At 36.6% G+C, this 13,635-nt stretch overlaps 2 protein-coding genes across 4 annotated transcripts in view; both read left to right on the top strand.

Annotated features, from left to right (window-relative positions):
* Nucleotides 1–7,628, top strand: part of plcl1 (phospholipase C like 1) — a 62,791-nt gene extending 55,163 nt beyond the window's left edge. For all 3 annotated transcript variants that reach the window (XM_083536943.1, XM_083536945.1, XM_083536944.1), the window contains 4 exons: nt 601–804; nt 3,954–4,029; nt 4,617–4,726; nt 4,893–7,628. In XM_083536943.1, coding sequence (XP_083393069.1) covers nt 601–804; nt 3,954–4,029; nt 4,617–4,726; nt 4,893–5,060 — 558 coding nt within the window. In that variant the 3' untranslated portion in view covers nt 5,061–7,628. The remainder of the gene's footprint in view (nt 1–600; nt 805–3,953; nt 4,030–4,616; nt 4,727–4,892) is intronic.
* ankrd50l (ankyrin repeat domain 50-like) overlaps nt 1–13,635 on the top strand; it is a 368,466-nt gene that overhangs the window by 106,010 nt on the left and 248,821 nt on the right. The window lies entirely within an intron of this gene.

The following is a 13,635-nucleotide window of genomic DNA, read 5'->3' as shown; positions in this document are numbered from 1 at the left end:
ATGATTACAATGACACAGGGTACATAACTGCAAGGTGGAAAACTCCAATTACATAAGAAAATATATAAACCATGTACACTGAAGTACAAGACTACTGACTGATATCCACTGATAAGCCTGTCTAGCATAAACTCAAACACTGTTTAATGTTATCCGTTGCTGCATTTAAATCACATTTAAATACTGTTCTATGTGTGTTTTCACTCAGTCAATTTAGAACAATTTATTGGTCCACTGTAGGTAGACAACAGAAAGGAGAGAAAAGTAAACTAACATGAGACCCTTTATTCTCCCCGAGCCCAGGTGATTGTCCAGGCTTACATTATTCACACTGGTTTCCATTAGTTGCTGAATAATTCATAGTAGTTCCTAAATAATATTCTTTAATATTAATTACTGCATAATCAGAACTGGTTTAATGGCTTGCATCTCTTTTGAAACTACCACTATACCACACAACAACAACTACAAAAATAATTATAATCAGCTGTGTAAGAACGCATCACACTCCATATACTTTGCTTTGTTGGTATTTGCATGTGTGTATTTGTGAATAATCATATCAACAATTAGTTATTTAATATTTTTCCTTTTCTATAGAGTGCTACAGTGGCGTTTACAGAGCAGTGTGGGCTCCCCCCAGTGTCCACGTTGAAGCAGTGCATGCATAGTTTGTCCACTAGGCTGCAGGCCCCTGATGGTGCCCCAGGAGCCAGCCTGATCCTAAAAGACGGTTATCCCTGCCTGGAGCCACTCGCAAACCTGAACGACACCACACGCAAGCTTCTTAATGCCTATGACATGGTGAATAACTCACACACCCTATACTTTAATGAGAAAAATATATCCTCAAAGGACTCTAAAGTCTTGTAACTGACACTTTAGAGAAAGAACGGATATGTTGGGCTTTATTGATTACACTGAAGCTGTTGCCTAAGATACGTATTCAACAATTTTAAGGAGAAAAAGATTTTGGAAACAAGAGCCTCTTTTTAATCTGACCCCATGTTTGGAGAGAGAATATATCTGCATCTGTATCTCTTTAGTGTTCCAAATATTCAAATATTTATTTTTGTGACTGTATTCAGATTTAACCCAAAACCGTTTCTTTCAATCCCAGTCTCTGTCAATAAGTGGGATGAATCAAATTTATAAACAAACTAAATACAATTTGACTAATATACAACGCTGTTATTAAGGCAGTTACTAGGGGCAAATGAGCAACTGCATAGATCACATTCATGTATTATCCAGATGCCCTGAGAAACATTTGGCCGAGCTTTCAGACAAAAAGTGTGCCTCCTGTCTCTATCTCTGTTTGTTTGTGTTCAGAACACAATTCTTGTACACAGTCATATTCAGTTACATCTCTAATATTTACATAAGCATGCCTTCAAATAGATTCCGCTTGTGGACATGAGGAAGCTAAACTTCTCAAGCTGTGACTTTGAATTTTATATTTACGTAAAAACACCCAGGAGAATACTGAGTGCTTCCTGAAGAATAAATATCTGTCAGCTGTGTGAGGCTGGATAAAATAACACTTTGGCCTGAAATATAAAAACAAAACTCTTTGCCCTGAATCACCTGTTGTTGTTATACAGTATTATAACTATATATCTATATATATCTATATATATATTTATATCTATATACAGTGAAACCTCGGAGCTCGCGAGGGTTAGGGACCAAGACCGGTCGCGAGTTCTGAATTTTCGCGACCTTTTGATACGCCCCTTCCAACCCAGTAAAAACCCAAAGAACACTATACGAAATCGATTTAATTGAGTAAATAACAATATTTCACTCCATAACACTTAATTATTAGACTATTTTAACAATACTTTATGTAAATTAACAGCAATTACAATGCTTAATTAAAAAAAATGAAGTACAGGTACAGTAAAGTATGCAGTAGAGAATACAGTATAATAATACATTATAAAAATAGTTTTAAAGCATTTTTTAGACAATTTTAATGAGATAAACCTTAATTAGAAATGTTAAAACTAGCGTTTTGAGCAGCTCGCGGTTGCTCACGAGCTGATCTGAATGAGAGTCACCGGTCGGAATGAAAGTCGCGAGCATGCGAGGTCGCGAGCGCTGAGGCCGCGAGCTCCGAGCTTCCACTGTATGTGTGTATATATATATATATATATATATATATATATATATATATATATATATATTTTTTTTGGACTGTCAATCGAAAATATTTAATCGTGATTGATTGCATGATTGTCATGACGTAACTTGTGATTAATCACAACTAAATCACACATTTTTATCTGTTCTAAATGTACCTTAAAATAATACTTTTTAAGTTTTTAATACTCTAACATGGCCATGGACAACTATGGATGCTTTATTCAAATGTATGTTTATTATTAGTGAATTTAAACTCAACCTAGAGCATGAAGATAAAATATTCTTGTTAATGTTTTAAAGTAATTATGGTGTTTTAAATGACAGAAATCATCAGTAGACCAAATGGAACTTTTGCTATGTTTCCAAGCAGAAAGTTTTAATTGCCGGACTTGTCCATCATGGCGGATTCTGGTGCTTGATTTTTAGACTTTAAATATATATATATATTTATGACCAGATGCCTGTTATTGTGTTGGTCCCCCTTTTGTTGCCAAAACAGTAATTTGAGCTCGTCTATATTAATGTAATGTAATGTATTTATATATATATATATATATATATATATATATATATATATATATATATATATATATATATATATATATATATATATATATAAATATATATATATATATATATATATATATATATATATATATATATATATATATATACAGAGAGAGAGAAAGTTAATTAAAATGTATGATTTTGGAATTTTTATATGATTAATGGGCTGACAATTTATTAAAATGTGAATAATGTTGTTTATTATTTAACACAAGTGTTGGCTACTTGATTGTGTTGATATAGGTGTGTTAATACTGTGCGCTAATTACAGAATGTCAGTGACGTTAGACATTAAATCTAGGGTTACTAAATATATGAAGCCCTCATCATGGGTATTTCCTGTTGATGAGGTAGAGGGGGTTTCCTTGTTTGTCCCCGCAAACCTAACAGAATTAAATCAGTAACATTTTTAGAGAAATGTTAATGCTCGGCTCCACATGGTTAACCAGCTGAAGTTATTCGGCTGATGAGCCGAATGCTTTATTTCTCTAATTATAGCTCTGACTGTAGAAAGGTTTAGACACAGCCGAACAGCTCTGCATAACACAACTTCTTAACTTCTTTCTTTTGAAAAAAAAAAAATTGTGGTTCCTTATTTCTCTAACAGATGTGTTGAACCGTTCACCATGGAGCACTCTGAGTAGGCTCCAAACGGTTTTGATATAAACCAAAATCCAATTAGAATACAGCACATTATCATGCGCGTGTAGGATGTTTTGGAGACAATGTGAGGGAGGCGAGATTGAGATGGTTTGGACATGTGCAGAGGAGGGACATGGGGTATATCAGTAGGAGAATGATGAGGATGGAGCCACCAGGAAGGAGGAAAATAGGAAGGTCAAGGAGGAGGTTTATGGATGTGGTGAGGGAAGACATGCAGGTAGTTGGTTTAAAAGAGGCAGATGAAGAGGACAGGGGGGTATGGAGACAGATGATCCGCTGTGGCGACCCCTAATAAGAGAAGCCGAAAGAAGAAGAAGAAGAAGACATTATCATATGTGACAGACATAGAGATGGTCCAAGCTTGCATCCATCTTTTGTTGCCTTTCTAGTAGAACTGTTGATTTATTGGTGCATCTGGGTTTGGCCTGCCTGTCTGGCTGGGTTTCATGTTATAAATATCCACACTGTGGGAGAGGGCAGACAGGGTCTCTGCTTGGTCTGAGACAAGTCTACAATGTGTGTCAGTAAGTATATGTCTTCCTCAACTGTCATGTGGCCTGTGTGTGTCCTTACAGATGATCTCAGCAAATAAACAGCTAATAGAGAATGCAGATGCTGTGCAGGAGAGGATCGCTCAGGTGCAAAAGGAAGGTAAGCTGAATGATGAACGATAAATCTTTTTGGCTGAACAGATTGTTCATGATGAGGACACGGCCACCAGAGTGTACACCAGTTATTACAGTAAAATCTGTAATTGAAACACAGAATTGAACCCAAAATCTTTTGTCATGGGAAAGACGGATATCATAAATCGACTTCTCTCCAATTAGTGTTGTCTCTACAAACATGTGCACTCCATTGCATTAATTAGGCCATTATAAAAACAAAAAATTTTTTTTATTCTTGTGTGCAAACAAATTTAAAAAGCTGCCAGCCTGAGGGGGGTGCATAGCTGGTGTGGATGTCCTTATGAGGATGAAACACTGTAATGGAACAGGGTGAGTGCCACACTGCTGGTCTGCTATGAGAGAACATGAGAGAGCCAAAAGGCCAGTTTAGAGAAGAGACAAAAACCAGAAAATATTTCATAAACAGGAACATCATTTTTTAAAAACAAAAATAGACATACTGTATGCTACTATTGGTCAGCTTGGTTCCTGCATCATAAATAATGTTCAATTTATTCTCTTGAATATTATTTGCATGTATTTATATATAATATTATTCTCTTTTCTAAGGCATGGTGTTTCATGAAGATCTGGCCAAACTAGGGGAGAAGGAGAACCTGAAGGAGCGGAAGCTGAGCAAAGCTGTGGAGAGCTTCACCTGGAACATCACCGTACTAAAGGTTACATTTTGCTACAATCAATAATTCCCCTACTCTTCCCAGATAAAATGCAACTGGGGCTCATTCTTCTAAGACCTTTTTTTTCTCATGTTGCTTTTTGTACCTATTGAATGATGAAATGTTTCAGTATTCAGTAGTAATGATCTCTCCACCCTTCCTATCCCAGGGTCAGTGCGATCTGCTGCGCAGTGCTAAAATGGATGCCCTGGATGCTTTGCGGCAGCTGGTGTTGGCCTGTGAAGCTTCCGGACTGACTTTGACCTCTGAACTCCAGTACACCCCACACAACCTAACCTCCAGAAGGGGCAGCAGCCATGGCAATGGTCGCATTTGAATCCTCCTGACCTGAGAATGGGTTGGTGAATCTAAAGAGTAAATGTGGATAACAAAAAGTGGTGCAATAAACAAGAGATGAGAGTCTCTTGAATGGGATGAGAGCCTCTCTTAAAGAGTGTAGCCAGGTGATGTGATAAGTCGAGGTGAATATACTGTATGTATAAGAAATGATGTGATAGATCAAAGGGGCAGTAAAAGGATATCTTAAAAATACACGTTTTTGAGATGACCAGAAATATTTGAGTCTTAACTAAAGTTTGGAGCATTCCATTTATATTATCGAGAGGGGAGTATAAACTGGTTAGCTGTTGTGCTAAATTTCTTTGACATCCTGCAAGGTTTGAAAGGAACATTAAACTTTATTGCCGTTATTTAGTAATCGCTTCTTTGATTATGTAGGTGCTGTCACTTCCTGTTTTTCCAATTCAAAATTGGCTACGTTTAATCACTGGAGGTTAGCATAGACTTGCGTGTCCTTTCTCCTCCAGCGTAGAGAGGTGATCATTTCCTGCACATCCAAATTGCATACTCCTCTCACCCTTTATGACTGAAATATACCAAATCTTTGGCAGATTGTGACACATAATTAACGATTTAATAATTAAATCTCCACTTACTTAAAGGGAATTTTTTGTCCCTGTATAATTAGATTTACTGAGTAAACATGACTTGCAGTGGGTGTTGCTCAACTCAGCATTAATCGAGCTCTCAGATCAGACCCATTTAAAGAGTGAACAATGGTACTCACATCATAATATAAATATTATATCGATAAGTTGCCAACTAACACAATACCAGTGGTTACTGGCATTAGAGAGAAGGAAAAGGACTACCCTTTTATTTTGGAAAAATGTTCTTTAACCAGCTTACTTAGATTAAAGTAAACACTGTTATAAGCAGTCAGAACCTGAAATGGCTAAAAAACACTGGAGCATTAACCAACCTCATGGCTAATGTTATATCTCACGTTGCTTAACACTTATTAACAGTGTTGTGATACAGAGAAGAGAAAACTTTCCGAAGTATTTTCTCGACTTTAAAAGCAGCACTGAAAGTGAACTGTTTTCATGTTACAATTTGCTTTAACATAGTAATATAGAAATGCCAATATGTGATTTCTGATCATGTACCAATATTTTTCTTTTTCTATTATTGAACAGCAGATCGTGTGTGTAGGTAGTCAGTTTTTGTGTAAATGTACCAATATCTGTAGCTGGATATGTAAATCTGTGTTTGTATCTTGATTATTAGGGAAAAAAAAAAACATGAATGTGAAGAGCTTCGCTGAAGCATTGATGCATTTACAAGGATTTGGAGGGGTGGAGAATTCTCTTTTTATCGTTTACTGTTCGGTCTGAATGAGAAGTGCCACTTCATCATCCAGAGAACTAACTTTTTCTTAACGTTACTTTCTAATCATTGCATTCTGTACTTCTCTTAATCCTTTCACGTCGTCTTAAATATTAAGAGCGGGACGCGTTAAGAATGGCTTTTTTTTCCTTTTGTGTTGTCTCTTATTTCCCTTTCGCTTTGTCATTGCTTCTCCGAGCAAGGGAATTTGATAACGCTGTTGTTTTGGGAAGAAATGTCCACAGGTGACCTTGTGCGGCTCTGCTTGTGCATACACGTGCGCATCATGTTCAGCAAATGTACTCGACTCTTCTTAATTAACAGCTAGTGTGCATTTGTCAGACTGTTACCAAACCCAATAACTTACACATCTACTCCATAGAGCAGAGCACTGAGGCATTCCTTAATGACCTGTATGAATGATCCACCAATGGATTGAGAGCCTATCCTGCATAGGATCTGCTTACCTGTAGCTCATGGCTGAATAATGAATGCCACTATTAGTTTTCAGTTTCAGTAGTCTGTATGGTCATAGTAGGTTAATTCCACAGAGCAATTGTTATGACTGTGAGATGAAAGAAGTACTGTCTGTTATGGGAATTAATAAAGGATCGAATGAAGTGAACAAATAAGTTCTATTAATTGATTGATTTAATTGCAGTGTGAAACAAAACAGTACCAACCAATGAAGGACTAGTATGCAGCATTCTGGTCAACAGATCGTATCAGTGCACCTGCAAACTTAATCTCTTGTTTGTTCTTTAGCCTTGTGGTCTATTTACATGTAGATGACAATGTACTGTATCAGTCTGCGACTAGTCAGATAAGCCCAATAGTATTAAGTAGCCTTTAGGCGAACACTTCAGATGGTGCTTTGGTAGAACATTGTTTATTTTACAGAATGACCTCCCTGAACCTGCAACAGTAGTCCAGTTTGTCCTAAAAAAAAAAGCTTTCCGGTGTGACTGCTGTCCTCTGCACTTGGCTTGCTTTCTGTTGTGTCTGCCTTTTCCCTGACCTTACAAAACAAACCTGATTGTTTCCTAAAGTTCCATTGTATAAACAAAAGAGTATTTATTAAAGCTGACGAGTGTGTTTTAAAGAAAATTTACTTTAAAGCGACTGCTTTTATTTTGAAAAGCCATTTTCTATTCCTAAAGATTAACATATGATAATATAATATGTGGCACAGACTAAATAAATCTTTTATTGACTATCACTGTCTCTATTCTTTTTTTTTTTTTTTTTTTTTACTTTTTTTTTATTTACTGTCAACGCATGCAACATTTCAATTTTTGTAATACAAAGTTCCCATTTTAAACATTAGGTGGCAATGTTTAGTAAATAACCATCAGATTGAAACATCCTTTCTAAAACCTGCAAGACACTTCAAGACAATTCACTGACATTTAATATATTTAGGTTAGGACAAGCATACTACTGTGTTCTTATTCTGTCCGGATGTCCTGCAAAGTAAATGAAACTGACAGTATAAAGGCATTTCTTATAGTTATGGCTACAAATTGTATAAGGGTTTTTAAACAAGTACATGAACTGAATTTGACTGATATACAGAAAGCAAAATAGACAAAATAAAATGGACAAAGGAAAAAACTCTCATTTACCTCACAAAAAGCTTTAAACAATTAATTAAATAGTGTTATGAGCCCTTGCCCTGAGTAGTTTATGGTTTGGAGCATCTTTGATGGTGGAGGTTGATATAAACTTCATAGTCTACACTCTGGAATTTCATAACTTTATCATGGTGTCCATCAAACCACTCTTCAATTTCATTTAGCAGTATGTGTGTTAGGTTTCCAAGTCTCATTCCACTCATTCTTGTTCAGTCTCTCCAATACGGACCCATGAATATCAGTCACACAGACACCAGGAGGTGTATGAAATATATCCAAAGTGTAATGATGGAGAGAATGCATATATAGACCTCTGTGACAACTATAAGACCATTGCATTACATATGAGTTGTTATGACATTATTATTGTCTTTTTTTTTTTGTAATTTAATAACATGCTGGAATATGGGAATGTCATCAGGACAGTGTTTTTGCATCGTTGTAACGTAAAATCGCACACAGATATTTGCTGGTGGTTGTATGACCATGCAAAACAATCAGTGGACCTAATGATTTCCACCAAATGATGGCTCCTGAGACCATTATGGATCCCTAACAATACTGACATGAAACCCTTTGCCTGCCTCTGTTCTGATTTAGGCAATATGGTGATAATGGACTTGTCAGTCTGTACAAAATTTTCCATTATTCAATTATGGGGTCAAAGATTTTGTCTCCATTTAGTGACTATCTTGTCCGTGTTTGTGTATCCTTATCAGTAATCACTATTCATCAGTGCAAATACCATATGCTGCCAGGATTCTCTGAAACTGTTGACCATAAAACATTAAATATTTGTATTAAAATGTATTTACATTTTTTTATTTATATAACGGCTGTGCGCCCATGCAGGAAAAAATCCATCTCCAAAATAAGCGTCTTGTAAAAACTTAGTTATTCACCCCCTAAAAAAAAGCTAAAAAGCAGTTAATTACTTCAAGAACAATTATCTTATTATATTTACAAGACTATTTAGTGTCTATATAAATGCCGGGATCTGAAGGTATACTGCTTAGTGACATAGAGTTTCTTTTTGCAATTTAAGCCAAGCATGAGGGAGTATTTTAGTGATTATGTAAAAATATTTAATCCAATTGTCCAAATCAACATAACAAACTGGGCTAATTATGTTCCTTTTAAAAGATTTTTTTTTTTTTTTTTGTGTAATTGCCCAATGCCTTCTCATAATTGAATTTCGTCAAGTAATTCTACAGTGTTTTTGTCAAGACAATAGCAGCATTTATAATAATGAAATACTAATGCAGGTTTTTTTAAATTGCATGGCAGCAATGTGGTTTTTTTTTTTTTACTGATGTTCATGCTTCAGTTCATGTGTTCAAGATTTGGAAATCTGTTACTGACCTCAGGCTGCATTTGAAAGCTCACATATTAGATTGCAATCTCCCAAGACCTCTTTTATAGCTAATACATGCTATGCTAAAATAAAAATCTCTTTCACATTTTATTACTTCTCCCTTTATTTCAGGTACAATAATAAGGATCACATATTGCATTGCATTTACATTAGAAGATTCGAAGTTGTTATTAGCATAATCACCTCTAGGTGGCGACTTTGCCTAGAAAGAAAATTCTGCAAAAACAGAATATTTGCTCCAAGCTCAGAGCAGCAGAATATACAGTGATTTCTGAAAATAATTATAATATAAAAGAATTAATATACTTCAATATAATATAACAATCAATGTAATATAATGCATTTCTGTGCATGCAACTATTCTGAAATAATGCAGTACATAAAGTTGTACACGTAAAAGTAACTCGCTCTGAAACCCCCCGCACAATATTGTTAGGAGTTGTACATCTCACAAGGACTGATGGAGCAGATGTAAGCAGATGGGACACCATGATAACTGCAAAGGTGACATGACAGGACATCAGCTCCTAATGTAGGCAACATCTGGCTACTGCTAGTTTGTGTCAACACACATTCATCGACATTATGATTTTGCTCGGGGGCAAGCCACTTTCAGGGATCTTAGGGAACACTACATTCTCAACTAGATTATAGCTGCATTCAGAATAGAATTAAAGAAGTTATGTGTAAGACTAAATATAGCACATTATTATAGTTTGTTAAAGGACAGTTAGCCCCCCCCACAACCCTTATCTGTACACTGAAAACACAACAGATTGTACACTGATGTATAGTGAGTGAGGAGGCCAAATGCAAAGTTGTTATTCCAATTTATCCGAAAAGTGTTTAGTGAGGTTGAGGTCATGGCTATCAGGTGTTGATGTGGAAGAACCACCTATGAGTCTTAAGGTCAGGGAAACATGTAGTGTAGCATCAGAGTACAAAATATAACTGTTTGCCTCATAGTTATTTTATGTGGGTAATATCAAGTACATTGCTGAAATGATCTTTAAAAAAATTATATCTGCATGTTAGCATGATTTGTCAATTCTACATAAAGCACTAACAAGTCAGGCTTCTCATGAGAAGGAACGCCTTCTCAATCCTCGACATAAAAAAAATAAATAAATAGCATAAAATATATTAGAATATTAATTTACTCCCATTATATTTCACAAAATCTAAACATATAAGTATGTTGTTGAAATGTTTCAGTTTTTCATTTGGCAGAAATCAGAAAGCATTGCCGCATTCAGCAGAACATACGTTAATAAATATCTCAACTGAGGCACTAAGTGGCATAGACTAATGCTTGAAACAGAAATCAGATGCAGTTGCTTGAAGAGCTTTAAAAGTATTTAAAGAAATCCAGGTGCTTGTGCTAATGCTAAGAATGTTAAAGTGGGTAACCCCATTGATATGTCTTAAGCAAGGCAGTTATTTGGCATTTAGGAAGTTAAAAGGGACACGCGTCATTATCAGCTTGTAGGCCTACTTATCAACAGCAAGAGAGCAATCAGTAGCTGAACACAGCTAGCGCTAAAACAGCCGAGCATTAGCAGCTGGATCCCCTCTGTGGTTAGTTAGCCTCCCGAAAGCAGTTATGTTATGAACATGCTTAGCCACCAGCGCTAGCGTGGTGCACTTCCGCCTTAATAGGGCCTTTTTAATTTAAGCCTGCCGCGCGGCTCCGAAGAGAGCCACTTTGGGGTTTAATTACAGTCTTACTTGAGCAGCAATTTTACCGTGATTGAGGAGGAGAGGAAGGGAAAAAAGAGCAAGAAAAGATCACCTCTTAAAAGTGTCTAAATTGCATCTTATTTTCCCCTCTTTTTAACCACAACAAAAGGGATGGTGACAATAGCGCGGCATGCTTCCTCCTAAGCAGAAGTGTGTTTTGACCAATTACCAGTGCCATTATCTGGGCTCTATTAAAAGTGGCACAGAAGGACTGATGTGCCATGATTGAAAAGTTTGTCAGGCAAAGTTTCTGCAGCAGACTTTACCTTCCAATACCTGTCTTAGTTCAAAAGCTATTATTTCAACTCGTTTTTTTATTCTTAATATATCTTCTCTCCAAGATTTACCATTTTGTAGAGTCGGAATACTTCTCTCTTCAGATCTAGGCACAAGACCTCTCAAGTCGTTTCATCACTGCAGATTAGACACCATGCTTGACGCGAACAAAGGTCAAATTTCCGATGAATCACAAGCGCTCACTAACATTCAAGTACGTAGACGAAACAAAGGGGACAACCAGCTACTCTTCCGCTAATTGATCTCAAGTCGAAAGTTGATCACTGATTGAGAGCCTGAGGGACATCCTCTTTACAGCGCAGTGGTTGCACATGAGTAGTCTGTAAATGAGGAAGTAGGCTCTAAATGAGGAAGGCAGGACTCTGTGGTTCTTTATGTCAATCTTAAATCATTGCCCATTGTTTAAGTGTGGGCTAGAGTTAAGGAGAAAGTTGTTTCGGAGAGGGAGCGTAATTGTCTCACTGTATCAATGTGGCTGAGAGTTAGCCCCCTCCTCTGGCCCTGTGCACTGAGCGGTACCTCCTACTGATGAGAGGATACCTGTGCAATCAGACTTCACACCAAGAACTATTGTATCATAATCACTCCAATTCACACACTTCAGCTTTTACATGGCAGGATTCATTATCCTCCATTTCACAAGCCATTTAGCCAGGAATCCTTTTTTTACCCCCTAATTTAGACCCTGCATTGCTTTGTGGAGTTCACTGTCACTGTGTTGTACTTATTTGTCCTCTGGTCTGTTCTGGTTTGTTCTGTTCTGTTCTGTTCTGTTCTGTTCTCTTCTCTTCTCTCCTCTCCTCTACCTTAGTTGCTGCCTCCAATCTCTTTAAGCATCACTCACTGTACTGACAATAAAGACCTTGTCATTAGCACAATATGTCTTCCTGCTATTTTTCTTTCCTCATTACGACAACTCTTCCTTCCCTCTTTCTTGAGATCTCTTCGTCACTGTGGTACCATACAGCCAGCCTGTAGTTGTTAATGGCCCACGTAGCTTTAATTGGTTTCTAACCGTTTATGAGTGAGAATCCAACTGTGAGCTTAATGAACAGGTATGACTGGGTAATTACTGCAATCTTACATCCTCCAACTCCGACCCCTCCCCCCATCTCACCCCATCACCATCATATGCACATACACACGCACACACTGACCTGGACCACACAAAGCTTAAAAGGAACCCAGGCCCTGCAGGAGTCTGCAGAAGCAAAAGGACAAGGCCAGAGAGATAGAGAAAAAGAATCAGCAGAGGAAAACAAAGGAGACTGAAAATTGAGAGATTTAAATATAATAACTGGCTATTATTGGCAATTTAGTGTAGGAGCGGCATATGGAACCCCAGGGTGTGTTTACAACAGAGATAAAACATGTAAGTCTTCATGTGAAGCATAGATTTGTACAGTACATGAGCTGCAGTTTTGCTTAATGGTATATTGAGGAGACAAGAGTTGTAGTGATGAATGTTATTTTAAAAATGATAAAAGCATCATCATCGCAATTTATCTTGACTTTACACTTTGCCAAAGTTTTTGAAGCTGTTCATTAAAATCTTCAAATGAAAAACAGCAAGGTTAACGGAGAAGTAGAAATCAAGTTTTCTAATTTCTCATAAATTCACAGATATCGCATAACCAATAATAAACATAATGACAAATGCAGTAACATTTAGCAAATTCAAGAGCCAGGTAATTTCCAAGTCTATCTACCTATACAGTGCATTCTAAAAGTATTCAGATCCCCTTCACTTTATTATTTTTTTTTTTTTATGTTGCAGCAGTACAAACTATTTTCTTTCCTATTAATCTACACTCAGAAATCTACACAATCTACTAATTACTAGTACACAATTTTAGAATTGTGTGTAAGAGTCCTAAGAACACAGTGGCTTCATAATTCTTAAATGGAAAAAATGTGGTACAATCAGGACGCTTCTAAATGTGCATTCTGAAATGTCTGTAAACATATTTAAATAAAAAACAAAAATATCACATGAACATAAGTATTCAGACACTTTGCAACAACACTTCAAAATTAGCTTAGGTGCCTCTTAATTCTCTTGCTCATTGTTTTGCATTAGCACTATGTTTGTACACCTTGAGTAGAATCTACTTGTGAAAAGGCTTATGGATTGGACATGATTTGGGAAGGCACACACCTCTCTACAGAAGGCCTTA

This window comes from Silurus aristotelis (assembly GCF_946808225.1).
Source record: "Silurus aristotelis genome assembly, chromosome: 3".
In the NCBI taxonomy this organism is placed as follows: Eukaryota; Metazoa; Chordata; class Actinopteri; order Siluriformes; family Siluridae; genus Silurus; species Silurus aristotelis.
Note: the sequence above shows the minus strand (reverse complement) of the source record. Positions and strands in the feature narration are given on the sequence as shown.